Source organism: Salvia splendens, unplaced genomic scaffold (genome assembly GCF_004379255.2).
Source record: "Salvia splendens isolate huo1 unplaced genomic scaffold, SspV2 ctg883, whole genome shotgun sequence".
Lineage (NCBI taxonomy): Eukaryota > Viridiplantae > Streptophyta > Magnoliopsida > Lamiales > Lamiaceae > Salvia > Salvia splendens.
The window spans coordinates 921-28,252 of NW_024599568.1; the positions used below are offsets into that span (position 1 = coordinate 921).

Sequence of the window (27,332 nt, forward strand, 5' to 3'; positions counted from 1 at the left end):
GACTTTTTTAATGTATTTTTTAAATTTTGAATTTCTATGTTTGTAATTTTCAATTTTGGAATGAATTATGAGTTTCCCATGTTATAATTGCTCAACGTTTTCTGTTTTTACGAGTAAAATAGTTTGTAGTTGTGAATAGTACAATTTTATTGCTGGATGGGGCATGCAGGGTTATGGGAGTTGTGGTCTGGCCCTGAAAATTAGGGGAATGATGATGTGGAGGGGACTTGGGGGCTAGATCCAGCCGGGGTTAATGATGCTCTAATACTTCCCCCATCCCCAAAAGAATGCACTCTTTCTTTTTTTAGTTCGTCCCACAAGAGTATGCACTTTCTATTTGGAAACTTTTTCCTCTCTATTGAGATTAGACTCATTCTTCACTAACAATACTCTAATTACTTTTTATTTCTATCTCTCTCTTACTTTAACAATGTACATTAAAACTCATGTCCAACCAAAAATGCATATTTTTGTGGGACTGAAAGGAGTATATAAAACTAGGATCTACATTCCACTAACTTTTTCATCCCACTTCTGTTACATTTTTAAAACCTGTGTCGGGTCTTGTGCCAAGTATTGGAGATCTACTACCTCTTTGTCGCATGTTTAGTAAAAAAAGTAGGAAAAATGGAAAATATATACTCCATCCGTCCCTGAAAAGTATTAATTTTAATTCGGCACAAATTTTAATAAATAATTGGTAAAGTAAAAGAGATACCAATAAAAGTATAAGTAGTGTTATTGGAGTGGACTCCGCATAATTAGTAGTATAGTGTATGATATAAGTTGTATAAAATGATATTTAATGGTAATATATTGTTTAATTATTTTAAAATTAGATACTTTTCAGGGATGAATTAATAAAGAAAAAGTTCTTACTACTTTTTAAGGACGGATGGAGTATTATTAATTCATGTTTATAATACAATTCTTGTTATGTTTATCACTAATTTTGGTGATTGTTTATACAATTAGTTGAGATATGTGACCTTTTAGTTAGCGTTGTATGTTCATCTCATAATTATCTGGAGAACTTAGTTAAATTTAAAATAATAAAGCAATGACTATAATCCTATTTATCTTTGATAGGTATCAATGTAAACGTGAAGTTGTATTAGGGATATGATTGATGCAAATTCTCAAGTTGACACCATCCTTCAAAGTCTACAATCTACATATCATAAGATTCGAGCAACGAACTTATTGAAAAATAGTCATTCATAAAAATAACCGAAATGAAGACACAAATGATCAAGGCACTCGAAAAGGATAGAAATTAAACAATCAATATTTATTTAGTGCACATAAACACACACACATATATATGGTGCGCAATGTCGACCGATCTCTCTCAGTTCTTCTCACTCTCCGTGTCGCTAAGGTTGTCGGAGCGTTTGCCATGGTGGTGGCCGCCGTCGTGGCCCCCTCTCCTGCTCTTCTTCCCCTTCTTGTCGCCGTCATTGTGGTCGACGTAGTCAGTGATGTCCAAATGAACGCCGGGATCGTTGGTCTTGTAGCTGCCGCCGAGCATGATGGAGTTGTTGATGGCTTGGAAGTTGCTGTTGACGACGTAGGAGGCCGAGTCCTCCTGCTCCAGCTGAGGGGCGGTGGCCTTGTCGTCTAGGTCGCCGCGCATGGTGGCGCCTAGGTTGGTCCCGGCCAGCGTGATCATCCTCATGCCTTGCTCGTCGTCGTCGGCTTGGGCGTGGGAGCGTTGGATGCTGCCCAAGCGGCTGGTGAGGGTGGAGATCATCTCTCGAACCTCTTGGTCGAGATTCTTCTGCTTCTCGCGGTCGGTGGGAGAGGCGGCGTTGTTTAGGTCCGGAGCCATGGGAGGGGGAAGAGAGTGGGGTTTGGTTTTGATGGGATTTTTGAGTTTTTTTGGGTAGTGAATGAAGGTTAAGTGGGGGGGTTTATGAAGGGGAAAAGTTGATACTATTTGTTGTGAGAATCTTAGTGCCTAGTGGGGGATTTTGGTTTTGGAGGTTTGAATTCTTTTCGTACTTGTGCATGCAAGAATATATCTTTATTTGCTTCCATTGATGCGAGTAGAAGCAAGGGATTGCTTGTTAGAGGGTTTTCTCTAAAAATGTAGTATGGGAGAAACTAAAGATCTTTCCGAGCATAGTTGATAGTTTGCACAAATACTTTTATCTCAGTAGTTTTGCTTAAGGAGGTGTTTGGCTAGGCTTTTTTGGCTTCATTAGAGAAGGAATGACTATTGTTAATGTTTTTTATTTTCATGGCATTCATGCTACATAACAAATGTTTGGTTTGACCATTATCGCTCTTTCTTTAAAAAACGGAAACATGCCAAGATTGGGTAGTCAGCATAACTAAGGGCATCCGCAGTGGTGCGGATGTCCCGGCGGAATTCCCCGCGGAATTCCCAAAAACATCTCCTGCCACGTCATAAGGACTTCCCACTGCACTGCCACGTCATACGGAATTCCCACTGCACAGTGGCGGAATTCCCCTGCGGAATTCCCGACTAGGTGTGAGCAAAAAAACCGGAAACCGAATATCCGAACCGAACCAAACCGAAATTTTGAAATTCGGTTCGTTTTTTCGGTTTTTCGGTTCGGTTTTAAAAAAATAAAAAAAATTCGGTTTTTCGGTTCGGTTCGGTTCGGGCGAAGAAAAAAACCGAAAAACCGAATTATATATATATTCTATTAATTTAATATATTATATTATATATAATATATATATATTCTTTTAATATATTCTACTATATAATATATATTATATGTATTATTAATTTTATATTATATATAAATATTCTATTAGTATATATAAAATAAAATAAAATACACATATATAATATATATTTATATTATATTTATTTTTTTCAGGTTTTAAGGTTTTTTTTCGGGTTTTTCGGTTTTGTCCGGGTTTCGGTTTTTAAAGTTTGGTTTTCGGTTTTTCGGTTTCAGTTTTTCGGGTTCGGTTCGGTTTGGATTTTGAACTAAATTCGGTTTTTCAGTTTTGGCTCGGTTTTGGCAAAAAACCGAACCGAAACCCGAATGCACACCCCTATTCCCGACGGAATTCCCACATTAAAAAAAAATCACAAATTCACAAATTAAACAATTTCCGGAAGTAAACAATTTACGTATTTAAAATTTAGGCGAAAATAAAATTTCGACGAAAATAAGGAAAAAATTCCATTAAAATAAGAAAAGTACATTTCACCAAATATAAAAAACATTTCAATAATTAAAAACTACATCAACGACGACCCCTACGCTGCCACACTTCTTCAATAATATCGTTCTGGAGTCGAACGTGGGCTTGTTTTTGGCGCATGTCGGCAAATGCACGGACTTTTATATAAAAGAAATTTAGAGAGAGAGAAACTTGTTAAAACAAGTTGTGCAAAATGAAACGAAGTTCATCGAGCGGTATATATAGACATTACAAAAAAAACGAAATAAAGCGGAATTCCGCAGGAGTCGACTCAATGGCGGACGTCCCCGCGGAATTCCACTTAACGCCGAGGACCTGCGACGTCCTCAGCCCAATTCCGTATCCGTGGCGGGCACGCCTAATGGCGGACGTCCGCGACGGAATTCCGGGACGTCCGTGGGAATTCCGCGCGGAAGTCCGCCATTGCGGATGCTCTAAAGGAATGACCTTTAATTAGGCGGGCCCGAGCAATTAATGCGGGCCTTGTAGAAATGGTAAAAGGCAAATCAAACGATAGAAATAGATTGCATTGATGCATTTAATCCTCCTAAAAGGCAAACCAAACACATACACTCCCATTATTAATGTTAACAATATGGAAATCACTTCTGTATCGGCAAAATGATGATCCTAACTCCTCTATAAAAGAGTGAATAACTCTCCTTCCTTACAAAAAGTAGCTCATTTATATGGTATTCGGACGGACCTAAGTTGGTGATGAGTTTCTTTATTACAGGTATGCAAGTCCGACGATTATTTTGGCTCACACATTACATGCATGTATTGAAACTCCTTTTGTGTCCCATATCCATTAAATGATGATCTAGCTAGGTATTATTTCAAACCGTATAAATACTAAAGATATCCAAAAATAGAAATAAATCATTCATTATTAGTGGAACAACTTAGAAAATGGGAAGAGAGGAGTATTTATTTTTGTTACTAACATGACAATTTGATCTACTGATCAAAGCTTTAAGTATTGGGTATAACAAGTATAAAACATTATCCGGGCGTAATACATCCCAAAGAAGATAAGAGCTTACACTGAAATAAATTGAACTAAAAATACAAATCGAAACTTTAAATTGTAATGGAAAATAAACCGAGTCGATGAGTCTCTTTACGCAAGACGAGATACGCCTCAATAGTGCTCTCGGATTGGCATGTCGTCCCTAAAGATAAAACGGCTTCGTCTCTAAAGTAGCAGCACTGCTAGCAGCAGAGCTCCGACGAACTGAATAATGGCAAGAAAATAACTTTGACAGAAAAACAAAGTTGTGGGGAGAGAGTTTGCTATGGAGAGAGAAGGTGTTAGTTGTGTGTTAGAATGCATGGATGGCTACCCTATTCATAAGTGGACGTAGTCAACACGGACATTAAGTCTGTAATCATGGCTTGGCTTGACTGTAACCGTCGAGGGTTAGAAACTGTTACTTTTTTCCATGATTAATTCAGAACTAACATAACTCAGTATTAGTTTTTCCCTTTGGTGTATCCGGTATTGTTTATCGATATTAATTCTTCCCTTTGGTTTCTAGATTATGAAAATGGCAGAATACAGATAGCTAATAAAAAGCATACTACGCTAATACTTGTGATTTGTTGGAGTTAAATGATAAATATGAAACCCTACGTTTTTAAGTACATGAGTTTAAGATGAATGATCTTTTAATTTCTACATTACAGATATCCCCCATTTCCCTGTTATTTGTTCATTTTTTATTTGGCATTGATTTTAATCAATATAATGGAAAGTGAAAAAATTAATTAATGACAAATCTTGATTTTATATACTACTACTATTAATTTTGCTTACTCTTGTTCACGATTATTCACAAATTTAATTATCCTATGTACCTATATTGAATCACCATTATTCAGTATTGCTAAAAATATCAAAGGAAAAGATTCTGACGGAGCATCATCACTTTTATTAAAGCAAAAGCCACCGCCTTCCCGCTACAGCCAAAACTAGGCCACAAATCCCAAACTCTTAACATTCCTCCATTTCCCCAAACCGATTCACAAATAAAATTAAAAAAGTAAAAGCAAAGCAAATGGCGAGCTCGATCGCAGAAGCGCACAACGTCCGCGTGCTTGGCGGCGGCGACACCGTCGTGGTCCTAGGGCACGGGTTCGGCACCGATCAGTCGGTGTGGAAGCACCTGATCCCGCACCTGGTGGACTGCTACAAGGTGATCGTGTACGACCACATGGGCTCCGGCACCACCAGCCCCGATTACTTCGACTTCGACCGTTATTCCACCCTCGAGGGCTTCGCCTACGACCTCCTCGCCATCTTAGAGGAGTTCGGAGTCCAAAAATGCATCTACGTCGGCCACTCGCTCTCCTCCATGGCCGGCGCCGTCGCTTCCATTTTCCGCCCCGATCTATTTCACAAGCTCATCATGCTCTCCGCCTCCCCAAGGTGTCTTCTAATTTCATTTTAATTAGTACAATTAATTGTTTTTATTTGAAAATCTTATTAAAGGGGACGAAGGAAGTACTAGTAGATTATAATAAATGTTATAATTCTTTCAATTTTTTTAATGGTTAGGATATTAGAATTTGATCAGATTTAATGAATTGTGAAGTAATTGATAGCTTTTATTTGAAAATTGATTAAATTTAACCAGAAATTGATGAGATCATGAAATTGAAATAATGGAATGGAAAATTATATAAAGATCTCTGTGATAGATTAATGAGAATGTAAGATTTCTATGATTGCTTTACACATGCTATGATCTTCTAACGTAACAATACTGAAATATGGAATCGTTATTCCGGTGCGTCTGCGGCACTATAACCCTAGCTTATATTTATAGTGAATAGCTTATATTTATAGTGAATATTAGATCCTTTATATTCTATTTGGTCTCTCAATAAATAGAAACTATATCGTATGGTATCTATACTTATTTCTAAAATAAATTTGATACAGTTTAGCTCAAGCTTTAATTTTGATAGGTTCTTGAACACGAGGGACTACTTCGGGGGGTTCGAGCAGGAGGACATCGACGAGTTGTGTGGCGCGATGGAGACGAACTACAAGTCGTGGGTGTCGGGGTTCGCGCCCCTGGTGGTGGGGGGCGACATGGATTCAGTGGCAGTGCAGGAGTTCAGCCGGACGCTGTTCAGCATGCGGCCGGATATAGCACTGAGCATGTTCAGGATGATATTCACGTTCGACCTGAGGCACTTCCTCGAGCGCGTGACTGTGCCGTGCCACATCATCCAGAGCTCCAAGGACTTGGCCGTGCCGGTCGCAGTGGCTGAGTATCTCCACCAGAACCTCGGCGGGAAGTCCATCGTCGAGGTGGTCCCCACAGAGGGTCATCTGCCGCAGCTCAGCTCGCCGGAGCTCACCATCCCGGTGCTGCTACGCCACATACAGCATGATATTGTAGATGGTGATCATTGATGAGCCGTCGAGAAATAAATGTTCGTGACATTTCATGCTTTGTTTGGTTTATTTTTTCCATTTTGGCCTAATGGTTGGATATTGGATAATTATTGTGGCAACTTTCGTATGAGGAATATCAAGGGAACATTTCTTAAATTCAATACTGTTTTGTTTAGTACAAATTGAGGGATGGAATTTTTTTTTTCTTAGACGTAAAATTCTTAGTACTTCATTTTCACAAGTTGCGTCTATTATTGTGTATGTTATAAGCTGTGAATTAGACCCAAAACCTTGAAATTCACAGGCTATATATGTATATTTTTTGTGAATATCAACCTTGTAAGATTAAAATTGAACCGTTAGTCCATGAGAAATCGTCCAACAAGACATAATTCCATATCACCGCAGAATCCTCGGATTGTAGAGTTCCATTGTCTGGGATGAATTGAGTTCATCCTCTGAATTCTCATCCAAATGAATATTTCACTGGGTTCAAATTTACAAGACAACGATTGATCGAACTCCCATCGAAAATGATGTCGGGATTTTTTGTTGGAAGTTCGTCGGTAACAAGTGACGGATACATCTTTGTCGGTAAATCTCATATTTTCGTTGGAAAAGATCAGAGAGGGTGAGAGAAACCACGACCATCAATGCAAAAATAGGATCGTGTTTTTTCGACCCTCGAAAATGTCAATTTAAAGAAAAAGGGTAAAAGCTGCTAAATCACTAACTTTGGAGACTTTTCGCTTTTTCCGGTAAATTTTTCAACAAATGTCAATTATCTTACAAACTTTGAGGGTATACTGTATGTAATTTTTTTTATCCGATTAGAATCTTTGTTTTTTGATGATATTGATTTTACGTGCTTGATCTAAAAACTTACATGGACTTACCTAGAATTAAAGCAAATGGTGCTATTTTTGTATCCGAAAACGACATCATTTTATACTTGAAAACGTTTAAATCAAGAATTGAATATTTATAAGATTTTCTTCCTCAATTATCTAGGGTTCGTCTATTATTATTGAAGAATTTTCTCCATACATAAACCTTCGAGGTTGGATTTTCTCCATGATTGACCTTGAAACTTATATAAATCGTTTCTATTCAAGTTTGTACTTTATTTGATTTTTAACCGACGTTTATTTTGATTTCCCACCATATATGTCGATTTTTACATAACATATGTATATAATGTGGGAATGTTTTCGCCGTCCCATAATCCTAGTTGAGGTAGCAGTGTATGGTCTAGATGAATCATTTTCAAAAGGGTCTCTTTTCCTAATCTTCTTTGGTCTACCATACATTTTCTTTACTAGAGATGGTTGGTATACCGAAGTGTAAGAATATTCATGTCATTATTATACCGAAATTTTACGGTACGGCATCATATCGTACCGAAAGTTACGGTATCCTAAAGATTTGATTTTTTTTTTCAGTACGATAAGTGCGTAATAACAGTGTTTCAGTATTTTTATGTCCAACCTCGTAATTTAAGGCCTCGAGCTATTTCCTAATCATTGGACATAACTTGTCTGTACAAGAACTAATTTCGTCTTACTCACTCTAATGTCTTTCCATCAAAGAGATTCCCATGTCCTCAAGTATATCAATCAAATTTAACTCTAGAACTAGAATTAACAATATAATCATTGAAGCTTTCACAAACATTATTTAACATAGAATCAGAGCATTGCACAAGTACTATTATAAGGTCTTACAAAATTTAGTTTGATTCTTATCCATAATGTCGACAAACGCTACGTCATTTTCCTTCTCCATTTCCAAGCATGCCATGTTGTAATCCTATTCCTATACATATGTGCTCCTAACCAGCCTACATAATAGACTATTCAAGACAGATCCTTTGTGGCTCTTCTTCCATTTTGCATAAATGCCCATTGCACAATTTTTATGCTAGGTGGGGCCAATGCTTCACAATTTTCTCAAGACCCTACAGAAATCAAGTGTCAAAAACAAGAATTATATCTACAACTTTTACATTACTGTTAAAATAAAAAAAAGTATACCATCTGTTTATCACTAATATACTAATAAAAATTATGCCAACTTCTTCACTAAAACCGAATTCTTCTGCCAAAATGTTGAACCAATTCCAACATCTCGTATTTTTAACTTCACTCATTGCCCAAGCTATAAGGAACATCTCCCATTTGTCTTCAATAAGGCATCATCCAAGCTAATGACCATTCTACAAAAAATATGCAACTCCTTTCTCAAGTCACTAAATCATACTTCTTCCGTCTCAAGGTAGTTAAGTCGTATTTTTTTGGTTATACCAATATAGTTGAGTCCTTTTTTGGCAAAAAAGTCTATCTTCTCCCGTACTTTACTCTCTCCACTTCAACATTTACTACATCAATTTCTTAAATCTTATGTTCAAAAGAAATATCTCAACTATCTTGGGACCGAGGGAGTACGTACATATACTTGAACATAGATCCTAATCAACTTAAGAAGGTATTTCCTAAATCCTAATCTTAGCTTAATAATCTTCCACAGAACTCCTCAACAACTCAATTGCCTTACGCTTTGTATCATACAACTTTCATTTTATAGCATCATGTGTGCATACCATCTGCTTTAAGTCCCTACCTAGTTCTTTCATATTAAGATTTGGTCTAACTCTAGTAAATCAAACAAATCTGGTTAAAAAGTTAAGATCTGCGAATTAAAATGAACAAAATCCTAGTTTCAATCAAATTAAATAGTCAGGGGACCGGACCTCCATCTTACTCGGATTGGTGTTCGTCCCCATTGTGGACCACCAAAATACACAGCTTCCCGACACAATGAATGAAGACAACCAACCACTCAAAATGATGCAAATAATCTGGGATCATGTGGGACCCCTGCCAACAACTGCGGGACCACCATGATACGAGACATTACCATATCTTCTCATATCTTCCATGTCTTTTATTTAGTTATCTTTTTTTATTCATAGTATCTTTTTCATATCTTTGTTTTCTTATTCAATAAGTTAGGGTAGTAGTATTCTAATATTATAAATAGGAGAGGATGTTATCATTTTAATCATTCAATGAATATATTATTTTGGCCAAGTCCCTTGCATAATACGTTGAATCCTTAATCCTTACGCCACCTGCTGCCCGACGGAATCTCACCGCGCACAGCCGGGACGTATATCTGATCTGCAGTCACTGCCCGACGGGTTGGAACCCCGTCGGAACCTGCGCACAGCCACCCAGATTCTTCCTCCGCCGACCCCCACGGGCGCCGGATTTATCTCTTCATAGTTGTTCTCCACGGGCGTCGGATTTATCTCTTCATAGTTGTTCTCCGTTATACCGAACGTTAGGGATTTAGGTCCTTAGCACACCACCAATGTTTTGCACTCAGTCAGATTCAAGTAACGAGTGAGAAATTTGTCAGAGGTTTGTAGGATTTCAGAAATTTAAAAGGTTTCAGTATCTCAAATGTGAAAAATTCATTTCCCGTAATGTTCTAGTGTGGAGTCTTTGGCCAATTGACACCGTAATGATCCACATAGAAATTTCACATATAATGGGCACTATAGGATCCACGTAAATTAAATTGACACGCAAGAACAACTATTTGCCAAAACAACTCATCGTAAAAAGAAAATATAAACGCCTTAAAGTTTGTGATATAATTAAATATTTTAAAGTTTAGAAAATCAAAAAATCGCCATTGTGATTTTAGCTTATTAGACTTAAATTAACTAATTGTCCAAGTTGAAAAAAGTCAACTAATTGACAAATAAAGCTCTTTTAATATTGTGTAAATCACTAAATTGGGATAAATTGTACCAGTGGAATCAAACGATAATTTCCTTATATCTTACACTCATCCACACCTCCAAACAAAAACCATACTGCAGTTCCTTTATTCCCCTCAGATCGAATCGAATTTCTGTGATTTCATGCATTTTATCTGCTCTAATCGACAGTTAATTATCAGCTGCTAATCTCCGTTCCCGATCGTTACTCAGAAAAAAAGGAGCAATCGCAATTGATCGACGCCGCTGGCGCACCTCTCCGCCCTATTGCTCCAAATCTCGCTATTCTACGCCCTCGTCGCGCAGCTCCATAATCAACCGTCCGCTTCGGCCTCTTCCTTTGCTGCTATAAGTAAGCCCAAAGACGCCGTCTCGTCGGAGATCTGCGCCACTCTGATGTCGAAAGCGCGGGTATACGCGGACATTAACGTGCTGCGTCCCAGAGAATACTGGGATTACGAGAATCTCACTGTCCAGTGGGGGTAAGTAGTTAATCACAACTATTTGCGCTTAATTTATTAGTTATACCGCCGCAATTTTGTGTTAATAGGGATGATTTGTGATAAATGTTCAACTGTACGGATTTTGAGCTAGAGTTGTTAATGGGAACATTTTGAGCAAATTAATATGTCTGGTAATTGCATTTTAAATTCTTTTATTTCATTCAATTTGAATATATTTGTGTTTGCTCCGTGCTGAATTCTTAGCCTAATATATATTCTAAGTCGAACACGAAAGAAGACTGTGGCTTTCGGGCACTTATCGAGGAAGTGCTCGTGTGCATAAAATCTCCTGAGTATTGGATAACCAAGTAACGATATATAACTCAGCTGTGAAGGTAATTTAATCAATATATGAGACCTTGAAAAGAATTTGAAGATCATCCTTTTCTAGACTTACACACACTCATCCAAATGACTCAAAAGCTTGCTTATTAATTGAGTTGGGCTTCGTTGTCAGTTTTCGAGAGCATTCTTTGTTTAGATTTACATGCACTCACCCAAATGACTCAAAGGCATCTTATCAATTGAGTTTCACTTGTTTCTTAGTTATGAGATCATTCTTGAAAAAGAAAATGGTGTACTGCAATATCAAGATTGTATAGGAATGCATCTCTTACTCTTCATCTTGTAATTTCCCAATTCTTATTCTGATAAGGTGTTATAATTCAACATAGATTATTTGTGTATTACTACATGGAAAAAGAAGAACGAATGTTTAATCCATTTGGGGTGAAAACAATCTACAACCTGTTCTTATCTACGTCTGAAGAGTTAAGGGCCAATGTGGCTCTATAGAAGTTTCATTTTTTTATTTTTGAAAGAAATATCTTATCGAGCACTGGGGCCTTGAGCACTTATTAATATGTTTAAACTTGTTTCCTATATGCTTCCAGAGACCAGGATGATTACGAGGTTGTTCGTAAAGTCGGTAGGGGAAAATACAGTGAAGTTTTTGAAGGCATAAATGTAAATAGCAATGAAAGGTGCATAATCAAGATTCTGAAGCCTGTTAAGAAGAAAAAGGTTTGTTTTTATCCTCTTAATGGGTGCCAGGTGATTAATTCACATATTCTCAATGAGCTTAAGCTCTTTGGAGATTTGACCTATCATGACGCGTGACTTTTTATGGTGGATTTTGGATCCATCTCCAATTGTTTGATCGAAATTAGCTTAAACTGAATGAAATTGAATCTTCCTCATGTAAAAAGAGTTTGCTGTACTTGGATAGTACTTGTGCACAGTTTCAAGTTTTTGTCTTACATACTCGTTAATTATTTGTTTGAACTGTAAACGGAAACTGCATGGAAAAAGTTTGCTTTTCTACATTGCTGAAAGTATCCATTTATAGCTTCTTTTATAACTTTTTTCTTCTACAATCTCATTTCATTTTTTTGTTCTTCAATGTCATTTCTGATGTTCTTGATTATCTATCAAAGTGTTCTTCTTCGATGAGAAATATAAAAAATTTCATGTAACTGGACCAATTACATATTTATGTCCCGTGATTCAATGTTGTGTCTATAATGTTTTCTTGTAAACTTCTGTGCAGATAAAAAGAGAGATCAAAATTCTGCAGAACCTATGTGGGGGACCCAATGTTGTCAAACTCCTTGACATTGTTAGAGATCAGCACTCTAAAACTCCTAGCCTGATATTCGAATTCGTTAATAGTACAGATTTCAAAGTTCTGTACCCCACATTAACCGATTATGACATACGCTACTACATATATGAGCTTCTCAAGGTGAGGATATGCTTCAATGACATATTCATGAAAATTCAATTTCCTATGAAATCTTATATTTCATACTTTTGTCCTTTCAGCTAGTGGCTACATATTTTCATGAAAATATGCTTATCATAAACTTTTTATGTTAAGAAAGATTATATATTGTTTAGGATGTACCTTAGAAACCCCCACCATAGGTTGGCTTTATTTATCATATATGGAGGGTGCTTGTGCATGTGCTACAGGCTAGGTGGCTTTGCATTGACTGATTTTTTTCAAATGTATTATAATTTTTATATGAGGGATTTATCTTGTAGTATATCATTTATATACCATTTCCTCCACATGACCTTCACTTTCTCCATTTACAGTGCAATTACTCCATCCCTCCACTATAAGTGTATCCTATGCGGCACGGATACGGATACGCGTATCAGTATCCGAAGGATACGGATACGCGGATACGGCTCTTTCCCAAACAACCCGATACGCGGATACGTTTTAACTATTTTTTTAATAAATAATAATAGTGCATAATAAATTACAAAATAGATATTCTAATGTTATTATACAAATAAAAATAATAAAATTACAAAATATTAAAAGCTAAAGTCAATTTCTTTTATGGTCGATTACACCACATCGATTTTTTGGTTATACTTATCCATATTACCAATAATATTGATCAAAATATTTATTTATAGTTACAAAATTAGACAAAGTTAATGGAGTAATAAATTGGCCCAAAAAATGAGCCCCAAATATACTCATTTTCCATCGTGACTACTTCTTGCCCAATTCATTCTCCCATTTCCAATTTTCTTCAATCCCTAGTTGAGGCAATAGCGGCGCCTTCTTCTTCTTCTTCTTCTTCTTCTTCTTCTTCTTCTTCTTCTTCATATCCGATTAACTGTCAATTTTGTTCCCAAATCGGATTGAAGTTCGTAAATTGAAAGTTGCGAAGTTCTTCGACAGAGATGGACGTTGATTTCGAAGAGGAGAACCTCAGATCTTTGCAGATAGAGGAGGATGAAGGCCCAATACGGCCCAGCTCGCGGATACGCCGAAGGATACGTATCGAATCTGAGGTTTCCCGGCCCAATACGGCCCAGCTCGCGGATACGCCCAGGATACGTATCGACGGTGTATCCGTCGCGTATCGGTATCGGATACGATACGTGATACGGCAACAGGGTGGCGTATCGGTGTTATATAGAGTGTATCACTTTGGGTTCGGCATGAGTTTTAATAAATGTATGGTAAAAGTGTGTTTAGTGGAGAAAGCGGCCACCATATGTTAGTGGGGGGAGGAACCAAAAAGGAAAGTGATATCAGATATATTATTCATTACTTGTACTAACACTGCCCTTGATGTGAGATTCTTTCTTCACTCACCAATGCATTATTTTATTACAGCCATCAATAACTTAGCCCTAAATTAGTAAACTACAGAAATAAAAGATAACTATAACTAAATAATGGTCTGTATCACTTGTCTTGTTTGATAGTATTTCAAACCTATTGTCATTGATTACTTTGTAGGCACTGGATTACTCTCACTCCCAGGGAATAATGCACAGAGATGTTAAGCCTCATAATGTAATGATAGACCATGAATTGCGAAAGCTTCGCTTGATTGACTGGGGTCTTGCAGAATTTTACCACCCTGGCAAGGAGTATAATGTCCGTGTTGCTTCAAGGTACATTGTTACTATTTGCTTAGGGTAATTGGTAGTGATTTTTTTCCTTTATATATTTTCTTCTCTTTCTTCATGTTTCTTAACTACATTTGTTGAGTTACTATTTTCATGATTCATTTTGATTATCCTTAGTATGATATTTTTCATCTGATGCTCTGACTTCTCATTTCCAGAGACGACTCATGCCATTAGGATACATATGGATACAATATCCTTCCTGAATTTTCTTCCCTACAGGTTGTTCCAGTTGGACTTGCGTTTGTGAAGAAAAAACATAGGAATTGAAGACTATAAGTAGAACTAAGTAGCTCATTTATAGTTAGGGTTATGGTAAAAACTTGTTTTTTCGTAAAATTATGAATCTTGCAGTTAACCTATAGAGTATAGAGTAAATGCACTTGACATATAAGGTAACTGCACTTTCATGGTCTTGTAATTGTGCCCTATGTGATTCGAATTTCAAACCCAGGATCATGAAAGTTCATGTACTTTATAGGTTAAGTATCGTTACTTCATATATTTAGTGCATATACAAATTTATATTTGTATATGTTGGATGACATCACATGCTTATTTTCATTTTTACTCACTTTCAGTCGTATCATACCTATAATAACTTTGGGGTCATGAATACTTATTTCGACCGGATACCCTACCTGCCTAGCTGGCCCTACCTTTGATTTGTAAACTTTCTACAGAAACCAATATAAATGACTTAATCTCTGTATTCTATATTGGATTAAATTAATTTTTGTATGTTGTTAGCATAGAGCCGTGCGGGTATGGGTTTCCCATTTATTTTATTGGATTTTGGTGGATCCAATCCCCAATTGGGTACTACTTGCTACTCAGTTAGCATATCAGAGTATGGATTATCGGAAGGATTACGTTCTTCATTTCAATTTGCTTGAGAATAGTAGATTTCAGAGTTTGTAATATCAGAGTATGGATTATTGGAAGGATTATGTTCTTCATTTCAGTTTTGCTTGTTAATAGTAGTAGAGGTTGTATGTATTTGGAATGAAACTCAGAAACTGTTAGCTGGTTGATATGATTATGTTAAATCTCTTCTATTGATTCAGATACTTCAAGGGTCCAGAACTTCTCGTTGACTTGCAAGACTATGACTATTCCTTGGATATGTGGAGCCTGGGTTGCATGTTTGCCGGGATGGTTAGATAATTGAATGGGTCACTTTATCAGTCCCATCGATGTTTGTTCCTTGTTTGTCCTTATCTTTTTTTCATGTTGATAATGCAGATTTTTCAGAAAGAACCTTTTTCTATGGACATGATAACCAGGATCAACTTGTGAAAATCGCTAAGGTAAATACGTTGGCTTGCCCATTGAGACCATGGGCGATCCTAGCATAGGCTTTGGTGGGGTATTTGCCCCTCCTGATAATTTCTCACACACATAGATATTATCTATCATAAATTGTATTTCTTTTAATCTTTCACTAAATGCCCCTCCTCAAATTCTTAAAATTCCTTCATATATAAATTTGCCCATGCCTACAAATTTCCTAGCTCCGCACCTGAATTTATTTGAGACATTGTATGTAATTCAACTTCCATATATTTAAATGGGTTGTACTAATAGAGACAAAAAGTAATATAGTGGCGCAGCTGACAATCTCTTAAAGTTTGCGGATCTCCTATGCAACTCATCTGATTTGAGATTTTCTCCTCCAGGTCCTTGGGACTGATGAGTTAAATGCGTATCTACACAAATACCGGTTGGAGCTTGATCCTCAACTAGAAGCTCTTGTTGGAAGGTATGCTATTTGCTAAGAGTTACAAAATGAATCCAAATTTAACCTTTAACTCATCCTATCTGTAGTAAAATATTTTAGATGAAAGCTGGTCTTTGGCTGTGACTTAACTAGATGCTTTCCATTTAACCACTTTCCATTTCTCAGGCATAGCAGGAAACCATGGTCGAAGTTTGTTAATTCAGATAATCAGCATCTTGTGTCACCAGAGGTCATGCTTTGTTCTTCATCCCTTCTTCAACCTTTTAAATTATAAGCAAAATTACTTACACAAGTGAAATTCATAAATCAATTTCCTCTTTTTCCAAGTTTAGAAATTTTGTCTTACTCTGACAGGCCATTGATTTCCTCGACAAACTCCTGCGATATGATCATCAAGATAGGCTCACAGCAAGAGAAGCTATGGTATTTTCTTCACTGTTATCATCGACTGAGCTACACTGCCCCCTGCATTTTGAAAATTTCTACTGCATTCTAGTGCAGAAAACGAAAATTTGGGCATACTTTGTATATTTACATGCAATTAATTTTTTTTAAAATCTGACTTTTTGACATTTGTTAAAAAACTGAAAATGTGAGTTTAACTTATGTTTTGATTTCAAGATAAACTTTGTTGATGAAGCTATGAAATGTCTTTTTGGCCCCATCGTGAAATGTCTGGCTCCGTCATAGTGCTTGTTAACCTATCTTATGTCTATTCATTGGTATGTTCTTTTCCGAACTCTAATCTTGTGCTCGACTAATCTTATTCTAGGCTCATCCATACTTCTCGCAAGTAAGGGCTGCAGAGAATAGCAGGAGCCGAACTCAATAGCTCAACCTCCTTGCCCGCAAAACACAGCATATCTTTGTGGCAATGTAAGGCAATGTAACAAATGCAGCCGTTGATACCCTTGTGATCTTATATTTTGATCATTTGTCACTTTCTAAGGAATTGTTTTATAACTAGCTATCATAACATAACCCTCTCATTTGTCGGAGTTTTCCAGTTTCTGTGTATTATGAGATTATATTTTTGCAATATTACTTTATGTATCCATTAATTGAGTGGAAGATTCCCTTTGATTGTTTTGCTTCACATGGAGTACTACTTTTGAGTGAAACCTCTCCCCTACCCATATAGCCTGTGGCATAGATTAACTTTTTTAATAGCATCAATAATGTTTTTCATCTATTTCTATAATAATTCGAACCCTCGACTTATTTGTTCTATGTAAAACGTCTTACAAATTACAATGGAAGCAAATCAAATCGACTACTGAAGTAATATATGTGCTCGTTGTAAACTTTTAAGCTCAATTTATGTTGGTGCAACAATGGATATTACCCTGCAGACGCCATCTATCCTTGGTGGTCGACTTTTGTCGAGACCTTTTCGTCTCGAACATATCGAAAAGAGTTCTTTTTGCTGCGGAAGCATGATTTGACTAGAAAAGAAGTTTTATCGTACTCCAAAGATGGTTTGCAATCGTAAAAGGTCTGAGGCGTATGTGATTCAAGGATGTGTTAGCCGATAACATGTATGCGTGCGTCACATTGCACAATATAATTATTAAGTATGAAGGAGCCAATTATAGTTGGGTGGACGAAGACCTATCCAACTCCTCACCCGGAAGCAACCCCCAAATCATGGTGCACCCATGAATTTCCAAACTTATATATACCGTCGTGAATAACACACGATAAAAACCAACATGGTCAAATTCAAAACGACATGATTGAAGAAATATAGACACGTTTTGGTCCCCAATTTATTTGCTATAGCATATTGTAAATTTAGTAATTTTTATTAAATGGGATTCAACAACTTTCACCAAAAGGAACCCACCATTTTACCAAGTCTCGTGCTCAGTTTATGCTCTGTATTCACTTTCAATTTGATTTGGTTCGCTGAATTTAGTTCAATCCGGCCACAAGTGTTTCCCGGCTGATTATACTCTGTTCTGATTTCACCACGATTTTCGACTGGATTCACCGTTTTTTGTGAGCTCAACAAATCAACATTCATGCGACAATCTGTGTAAAAAAATGGGGGTTGTGATTGAATCTGATATATGGGAACCAAACAAATCAATTTATATACTATTATTCATCTTCTCTGTGGTTTCAATCTTCTGTTTGCCCGCCAAATCTAGTGCAAATGTGCTCGATCACGCGTCTTCCGCTTCTCTTCTCCGCTTCCAGCGCAAATTTCTCCTCCTCTTCTCTATTTCCTCAGGTCACTCTAAATTGTGTTTTTGTAATGTAGGTTTATTTCCTGCTAAATTAACTTCTACTTGTTTCCCCTTTGGCTGACAAAATTTATTTGTGTGTCAAAAGTGATGGAGGGTTTATGGGCTGTGTTCGGAGAATACGAGTTGGCGTTTTATGGATTCGGTAAAGATCAATTGCTGAATGTTATTTCCGTTGGATTTGCGGTCTCTCTGTTTATCGGGAGCTTTATCGGAGTGCTATCTGATTTATTGTGAGTATGGTGCATAATATAACTCAATAGTTATGCCAAGTTGTGGCCTTTCTTTGTGTGTGGTTGGTTGGAAATGTGTTGCTCAATTTTGCAGGAAATGAAATCTAAATAGTATTTTTTGTAGTTATACATCTGGAAACTACCTTATAAGTTTTGCTATTTTGAACATTGTGACAATTTTGCGATTGCTTTGAGTAATTAATCACCTTCTATAAATATCTTGTATGCGCAGAGGTCACAAGAAGCTGTGCTTATTGTTTTTCTTGCTACACCTTTTGGTGAGTTTATGGAAGCTAGTCTTTGGAACATCTTCGTTTTGGTTAACAAGCATCTTTCTTTCACTGGCATCGTCGATATTTTCCTTCGGGTTCGAGGCATGGATGGTTGTCGAGCAGGACAAGGTTGGTCTAGGATTTTACTGAAGACTATCATTTATTTACATTTATTTTGATTTTTGCGATGATGATGATGATACTTGTATTTTGCAGCTTGGGCAGAGGCAAGAGGTACTGAATGACATGTTTTGGATGATGACTTTCTTGGAGTCTGCATCTTTTATCGGAAGCCAGGCACTTGCAAATTATCTTATTGATGATAATGTGATCAGAAATATTAAATCTTTGTGGATTGGAGCTGGAGTTTTGGCTGTTCTTGCTGTTGGTCTTGTCACTCGAGGCTGGCAAGAAGCTACTCAAACAACGATTTTGAAGGATTATCGTGTTTCGTTTCACAGACATGTTATTAGTGGTATATCAAAATTCATGTTCTTTCCTTTATGGCATATGTTTGGGTTTGCAACCTTAAGGAATTATAAGAGGAACTTTTGTTATTGGCATTTGGCTCAAAATCTTCTAGTGAGTAACAATGTATTCTCATTTTGCAGATAAAAGGATATGGCTCTTGTCGTGGGCACAATCTAGCGTGCATTTTTCTGTTGCAGCATTTTGGATTCTTTGGGCCCATCTATAGTGGTATGATTATGAAGGCATCAGTTTGTCCCCTACACTTTTATTATAGCCTGCAATGTCACATTTATGCAAGGTGCAATTTGTAGGTTTGCTAATTTGGAGCACATTTTTTAATTCCTTTTATAATTCTATGGATTTGGAGTCCTAGAAAAGTAGATGGTACTGATAGTGTTCAGTATCTGGAAAAAATTGTGAAACTTGCGAGGTCATTTGACTTTTATGTTAAAAATTTATCTGCAGCTCATAGATACTGGATTTGCTAGATCATCCATATTTCTTCTTGTCATGATCTAGCCATATGTTCTTCTATGTATATTAATGTATATGTATGTGTGTGTGTGTGTCTCTTATAATGCTCGCACATGCATAGAGAGTTGACACTTGCTAGAATTTCTTTTCAACAATTAAGAAGTTGTATTTTTGGTTCAACCTAAATATTAACTATGGTGTATTTGCTTGAAAACTTTCTTTTGATTGCTATTGTTTCTTATTATACTCCTATTAACTATGTAAAAAGATCTTAAAAATTTGTTTGACCAGTATTATGCTACAGGCTGATGGAAGGGAGGTGTCTTTGGGATTGATATATCCTTGTTTGCTTGGTTCAAAGATGCTTGGTAGCACTGGATTCCCATGGTTCTTCCACGTGCCATTAGTGCTTCGGACAGAGGAATACCTAATGTATGCATTCACCATAATGGGCTTTGTTTTGTCAATTGTGGCCTATGATTATCAGGTGAGACAACTTCATATTCATTTTTACAGCTAAGTATTAATGTGTTTAATCTTCTCGTTGTAGTATTTTGGTTTAAGGTTTTCCTTATTTCAGGAAATAGGGCTTCTTGTAGCATTATTCTGCTTATTTCAAACTTGCCTGGGCATGGTTTTGCCGTTTCTTGCCCGATTGAGAACAACGTAAGCTATCAGTACTTTCTACTTATTAATGAACCCTATGTTGACCTTCATTGATGAATATTTTATTGCCTGATGTTTAATCTAGAATGATGAACACAAGTGTTGTTTGCAATCTTCTCCTTCTAATTATCCCATGCAGGTATCTGCCAAATGAAATTCGTGGCGGGATGATGAGCTTATCTCTCATGCCTGCAAATGCAGCAATCTTGTTTCTTCTGGTCCTGGTATATTCTACTGTCACATCTCAAATTCATAAAGATAATTATAATAGAATCAATGGGTTTATGATGTTTTTACTATGGAAGGGTTACTTTGTTCACTATAACCTGTCTCTTTGGGTACAAAATTGCATTTAAGATGACTGGAAATTGATAAAGTTAATGAAATTGCCTGTCGTATGTAATTCTTTTTCTTCCCTAGGACTTAGGAGGGCATATTATACATGTAGAAAATAATAGGTTGAGAAACTTTTATGTACTTTGTAAAAAGTAAAAACCCTCCTACCTCGAATTGGTTGATTGCGGATCTTACAGTACTTCATGAAGCATGAGTGAAAATATATAGGATTTTGGGCCTTGAGGGCTTCACAGCTTGTTTGGAAGTCTATATATATATAGGGAAAGGTTCAAATAAGAACCTTCTTCAAATGAGAACGTGAGAACCAATTGCACTGACCATACAGAGTATATATACACTGAATGTAATTTTTAGTTTTCACAGTGTAGATACTTTATAGTGCTGTGTTCTTACAATAAATAAATTTGTAACAATAACCAATCCTGTGTATATTTACATATTTTCATGCACATTTCGATTGCCTTTTTTTTGCTGTCTGAACTAAATTGCATAGCTTCCTTTTGTAATTCCTTTTATTGATCCATTTTTTCCTTGACATGGATTTGTTGCTACCGTGTTGACGTTGCAGAGAGGTCATCACTACATCGCAAATTCAACTATTACCTCTATTGCTGCTCTTGGGCTGTTTACAGCAGCTGGCTGCATGTATTCGTTAAAAAAATGGGGAAAACAACTCCAGCCGAGTAGACGCAACTTGTGATCCCAACCCATTCCTCGAAAGTTCATTCGACCATCAATCCTCTGAAGTAGAAGGCTTGCATCTTCTTGTACGATCAAATATCTGATTGGTGCTATATGTCGATAACTGCGAGAAGCATGTTTTTGCTAGCCAATGTAGAGTGACGGAAGAGGGGGATGAACGCTGCAAACGATCTTTCTTTAATGGCTTACGGGTTTGGTAGTTTCAAGAAGAGGTAGTGTTAGATGCAGTCATCAGTTGCGTACATGGTAGCCCATTGCATTGATGCTCCGGATTGCGACTTGCTGAACATTACCACCTGTAGTCATTTGTGCAAAATATGGTAATTTAACAAAAAGATCAAATTTTGTGTGTTTTAATAATGTTTTTTGTTCTCTCCTGAAATTGCGAACTGAAAACATAATAGAAATTCACACAAAAATATTTTCTTGTTAAAAGTTGGAAAACCCACTCTCAAAGCGCAACGGTCTTAACAAAAAATTATTTACAACGCAAGAATTATTTTCAAATGAATTTGGGCTACGCATTAATTTTTTGATGTAAAGGTCAACAAAATTGTTTCTTTTAATTTTTTAAGTTTATTTTTTCTTTTTTAAGTATTTCTTTATTAGAAAAGGTCAAGCACAAAATTGAAGAATTTAATTAAAAAGGCTCGTGCACACAATAGAAAACTAACAATTGGTGGCTAAAACCATAAATTTAGGGTGAAATATGGTTTTATGAACTTTAAAATCGGTAAATAAAATTGTGAACTTGTCAGATTGTAGTAATTTTTCAATGCTGAAATTAGTTGTTAAATTTTAAAATCTTGAGAAAAAAAATCAAATATAGCTTGTGATAAGGACCAACAATTGTTCAGATTTTATTTAAAATTTGCGGCTCGAAATCATATTATATTTATCCTATATACACATATTCTACTACGGTGGCGTTCGGTTGCCATGACTAATATCATGAGACTATCCATCTAGGATTAAGTTGTGGGATTATTTTAGTTGGAGGGGGAGGCTATGACTAATTATCATGAGACTATCCATCTATGATTAAGTTGAAGGGTTCAATCTTATGAACCAAACATGATACATATTTAATCATGAGATTTAATCTTGCCAACCGAACACCCCCGTAGATATCGGATTAGCAGTAACCGGACTTAATCAGTGGTTACACTTCTTGAGCCGGAACCATGTTCCCGGTTTGAACCAGAACCGTCTTACACGGTCCGGGTCGGGGTCCGAATCCAACATTTTCGAACCACGAAAGGGGCAAAAGTGGAACTAAAAGTTATTTCTTGGCTAATCTAATTACTGGAATAAGAAAAAATGACCTTAAATCCCCATGAAAGGCCGGATGTCTGTACACGTGTATATGCCCATTCGTGGCCAAGAAAAGTGAAGCACGCTTTTTACGAAAGCATTGTTTGGTTTAATCCATTAAAATTGAGAAGAGGGTTAACGTCATACCATCCACTTTCACCCAAACTAGTAGTGCCAACTTGCATGATAAAATCCAACTCTTTAAACCATTACTATTTTTTTAGTATATATAATTTCAAGAAGTCACACTCACGCCAAACGGAAAAATCAAAACCAATATATGAGGGAGTGCTGAATATAGTAGTAGTAATTAATTGATTGGAAACAAGGTTAGTTAATGAATAAAACCTTGACCCCATCTAGTGATATGCATTATATATGGAAAATTATTCTTGTTCGAAGTTCTTAATGGCTACAACTGGATAATGTATTTTATTGATTGTGTTTATGAATAAGATAGAATGGAGGTAAAAAAATACACATGGCAATAATTTTGGCAGTGAACGAGCACAAATTTTATTTGTCAAAGATAATAAAGTAGAAGAAAAATATAATAACTGGAATATTAGATAATTAAACAATCTACAAATAACTGAGAGCTTAATAGTAAGACATATAATTGGCGTTGTGTGAATGTGGTTTAACTAGTGTTTTGATGCGAAAACATTTACTTTTTCAATAGTAATGTCACCTAGATGTGTGACTTCATTAGGTTTATGAAGCAATGCTTTGTTGTGTGTAGTTTGACAAATAAATTGGAATGTAAAAACACATATAGAGTTAAACCTAGTTTGATGTCGATCTCTAGCATTCACTACCAAGTTTAAGAGGATGAACTAATGACCGATCCATGTACTGGGGTTGGTCGGCCTCATTGCCGGCCGATGAGTCCGTAATCAGCCACGAGCCATGACAACTCAGCCTCCAACCTCACGAAAATTTAAGAAGTACGTACTAGAAAGGTAAAGAAAAATAAAAATATCAATGTGGATTGAAAAATTGAGAAGAAAATTAGGACTTAGGAGAAGAACGTGAAACTGAAGAGAAAAGTTCGAGGAGAAATTTTGAATAAAGAAAATGAACTAATATCTGGAAAAACCATGAAGTTTGGTCGAAGTTTGATTAATTTTGTAACTTTAGTCAATTATATCATAACTTTGATATTTTTCTTAATTATCCCATTGATTTAGAATTGAGGGGAAATTGTGTATGATTTGGATGTCGAATTCCATGATCTTTCTACAATTTTGTATCTCACTCATAATAACCTTTAATTTTAGTATGAAAAATATAGAATGTAAGATTCGATAAAGTATTTTGGCTTTCATGTCATACATAATTTCTCCCAAAAACCTAAATGAATGGAACAATTAAAAAAATGTCAAAATTATGATATATGGAATTATTAATTAGCTAATTTTGAGAGTAGTATAATTGAAAAAAAATATACTCCGTATGACTAAATTTCATCATTTGTATTTTGTATTGCACTTTTCTCTAAATAATAGTTGAGTTTACTAAATAAGAATTTTAGAGAACAATACGGTGTTCGGTTGGCAAGATCAAATCTCATGATTAAATATGTATCATGTTTGGTTCATAAGATTAAACCCTTCAACTTAATTCTAGATGGATAGTCTCATGATAATTAGTCATAGTCTCCCTCCTCCAACTAAAATAATCCTACAACTTAATCCTAGATGGATAGTCTCATGATATTAGTCATGGCAATCAAACGCCACCTAGAGTCATAGTATAGTAAATCTAGAATATTTTTTTTATTAGAGTATTATTTTAAATTTTATTTTGATTCTTGCACCGTGCTTCTCGTGCATCTTAGATTCTTCGATTTTTTCCCCCCAGTATCCGAAAGGATTGGAGATTTATATTTACCTGACTTCTACATTATTCAGAAATTTGGGATTTTATTTTCTATTTTAATATTTATATTAAATGCTTGAATATGGACTGTTTTTTGTTTGATTTTAAAATAAACCATGTGTAAAATATTTTAAAATGTAATTAAAACATAATTCTTTGATTTAATTTTACTTTTAAGTTTTTCTATAATAATATTCAACATATACCAATAAATATTACATTTTTAAAAATTATAGTAATAAGTTATTTTAAAAGAAAGAATTATTAAATATAGGAGTATAAAAATGGTCAATTCTTCACTGTATCCAACCCAAAGATTTTTTATTTTCTGGATCCATTATTTTTATTTTTATCGTACCTATATGAAATGGTTTACTATTGCAAATTATATCAAATAGGAATGAATTACTAAGAAGTAAAAAAATGAATTGTAGCTATGAAGCACTATAGTTTTGTGGGTATGTTTATACAAAATGTTTTTTTTGTGGTAAAATTATGTTGAACTCATTATGTAAAGTGCCTTATACTCGATTAACAAAACGAGCAAAATTTAATTATAATGATCAAAATGCAATCAACTCAAGTAATAAAACGAGCACAATTTGATTATAATGATGAAAACGCAAGTCAACAAACGCAAGCCCACACCAAAATGAATGGGGTCCGCTGACGTGGCGCGGTGCCTCCAACCCCACCCATCACAGTCCCTGTTTTGGAATATGTGGATCATTTTAATATAAGCACCACTTGACCTACCTATGGGCCCCACACAAGTCCCTCGAATATAGGAAGAAATGTCCAACCAAATATTTTTGTTCCTCACAACATGTCACATATATTTAACTCAAGTTTAACTGCACTCTCTATTTCAACATTTTTAATTTGTTTTCCTCTCTATTTGGAATGATGAGATTTGTTGGGTTTTTATACTAGTAGTAGATGTTATTTCAATATTGTTTTATTATATAAAGAGATTGTCACGGTTTTTTTCAGAACCTCCAATTAATTTAAAATAGTGCAGGCAAAGCATCTCCTTCGTCTTGAACACAAAAAACTCTAAGATTAAAACATGTTATTCATAAAAGTGAATTGTTGTGGACTTCACTGAAACGTTAATTCAACTTTTGAGCTTAGACATCAACACATGGCGAAGTAACTCAACTCGTAAATGGTCAATACTATTCACTTTCTCATTTATACGTCCCTCTCTCTCTCTCTCGAACTACACACTCATATTCACTTTCACAATTATACATTTCCCTCTTTTTCAAACTACACACTCATCTTCCACGTTAAGTACAACTATCCTATATTGGGCTACATTCATATGCACATTAAGGTTATCAATTGGAAAATTACGCTCGTAGCCCAACAGACTCAAACATAATATTGCTGAAAAGTCTGGTGCAACTTTGTTCGAAAATTAAACTCGATTATACTAAGAAATATAAAGTATAGTAAATTTGAAAAGTTAGTGAAATATTATTAAAAATATAACTCTTACGGTGAGATGAATAAAGTATAATTAATTGAACCCACCCACACCACGTAACAATCCGCCAGAACCATAAACGTTTGCTCATAATTTAAAAGGTGGTAGTTCAATACAGTAGTATTAAAATTTTAGAATATGTTAAAACAAGGACATAAATTTCAAAGTGAAATAGGTCCAGATGATGTAATATGCTTAGGTGCAGCTCTTGACACACTCCAAAAGCCAACTTCATTGATTCTCTCTCATACAAATTGCTTCATCACCCCGACCAAATTTAAGAAGCTGTTCTGTCCGCCGAAAGGTCCCCAAGATTCAACCCTAACCCTAACCCTAATTAAAGCCAATCAAAACTCACACCCCAACAGAGCCCCTCCAAACCCCAACTTGTCCAAATTTCTTTACATAACATTTCAAATAAAATATTTAAAAGGTACACAATTTTCCTGGAACTATCTCTGCCCAATGATATTCTTGAAGTCTGGATAAGTACGAAATTTTGGTTTTTATAAGCAAACTTGCCTATTTGCCACGCAATTCTTACATGGATTTGAGGTGTCTTTAGGTCAAAGTAGAGGGCACATTTGATTTATATTTTTAAATAGTTTCATTCCTTAAAATTATCGATGGACACGACATGATTAGTCATTAGTGGCATATATGCGAGACTAATTTACAGTTTTGTGGAAAAATAGCAGCATCGAATAATTCATTTGATCAAAGTTACCGTGGAAAATGGAGAATGCTAGTAACATGGATCGTGACGTGGTACATGTCCTATAAAAATATCAATATTGTGAGGCGTACATTATTTTCTACGACTATATAACGTTTAATTATAAATTAAAACAATAGTCCTCCCACCTTGAAGGTAGTTTAATTAAATCTTGTACTGAAATTTACTAATATCTTCATAATTAAATTTAACAATTCTCAATCAATATTCAATTGAGTAGAAATAGTATGATGCATAAGAAAACAAGAAAGTTGAAAAAGCTAAAAGCAACTCAATTATTCAAATTCCAACAGTCATTGGATGCAGAAAATAGAAGAAGATACAGATAAGGAAGCAAAAGCTATCGTTGGAAATACATTCATTTTCCCTACTTTTTCCTTATACACATAATCAACCAGCAAAAAGAGGAAAT

At 35.7% G+C, this 27,332-nt stretch overlaps 3 protein-coding genes and 1 pseudogene across 6 annotated transcripts; 3 read left to right on the forward strand and 1 right to left on the reverse strand.

Moving 5' to 3' along the window:
• Positions 1–1,200: 1,200 nt before the first annotated feature.
• On the reverse strand, positions 1,201–1,907 carry LOC121791722. The gene has a single exon (XM_042189581.1). It carries the CDS (start codon positions 1,829–1,831, stop codon positions 1,352–1,354), a length of 480 nt encoding a protein of 159 aa, XP_042045515.1. The 5' UTR covers positions 1,832–1,907; the 3' UTR covers positions 1,201–1,351.
• Positions 1,908–5,103: 3,196 nt separating this feature from the next.
• On the forward strand, positions 5,104–6,754 carry LOC121791721 (probable esterase D14L). The gene is made up of 2 exons (XM_042189580.1): positions 5,104–5,620; positions 6,163–6,754. Exons 1-2 carry the CDS (start codon positions 5,250–5,252, stop codon positions 6,614–6,616), a joined length of 825 nt encoding a protein of 274 aa, XP_042045514.1. The 5' UTR covers positions 5,104–5,249; the 3' UTR covers positions 6,617–6,754.
• A 3,678-nt stretch (positions 6,755–10,432) lies between these two features.
• LOC121791718 lies at positions 10,433–16,939 on the forward strand (annotated as a pseudogene).
• Positions 16,940–17,902: 963 nt separating this feature from the next.
• Positions 17,903–21,839, forward strand: LOC121791719. 4 transcript variants are annotated; one of them, XR_006048708.1, is made up of 10 exons: positions 17,903–18,309; positions 18,411–18,555; positions 18,788–18,956; positions 19,044–19,061; positions 19,163–19,302; positions 19,439–19,526; positions 20,077–20,259; positions 20,353–20,438; positions 20,578–20,662; positions 21,364–21,839. XR_006048708.1 is itself a non-coding variant. In XM_042189577.1 (9 exons), exons 1-5 carry the CDS (start codon positions 18,120–18,122, stop codon positions 19,522–19,524), a joined length of 849 nt encoding a protein of 282 aa, XP_042045511.1. In that variant the 5' UTR covers positions 17,903–18,119; the 3' UTR covers positions 19,525–19,526; positions 20,064–20,259; positions 20,353–20,438; positions 20,578–20,662; positions 21,364–21,839. The 4 variants fall into 4 exon arrangements, 3 of the variants coding, with proteins under 3 accessions (XP_042045511.1, XP_042045510.1, XP_042045512.1); XM_042189577.1 differs by having other exon boundaries at positions 19,044–19,302; positions 20,064–20,259; XM_042189576.1 differs by having other exon boundaries at positions 19,044–19,302.
• The last annotated feature ends 5,493 nt before the right edge of the window (positions 21,840–27,332 follow it).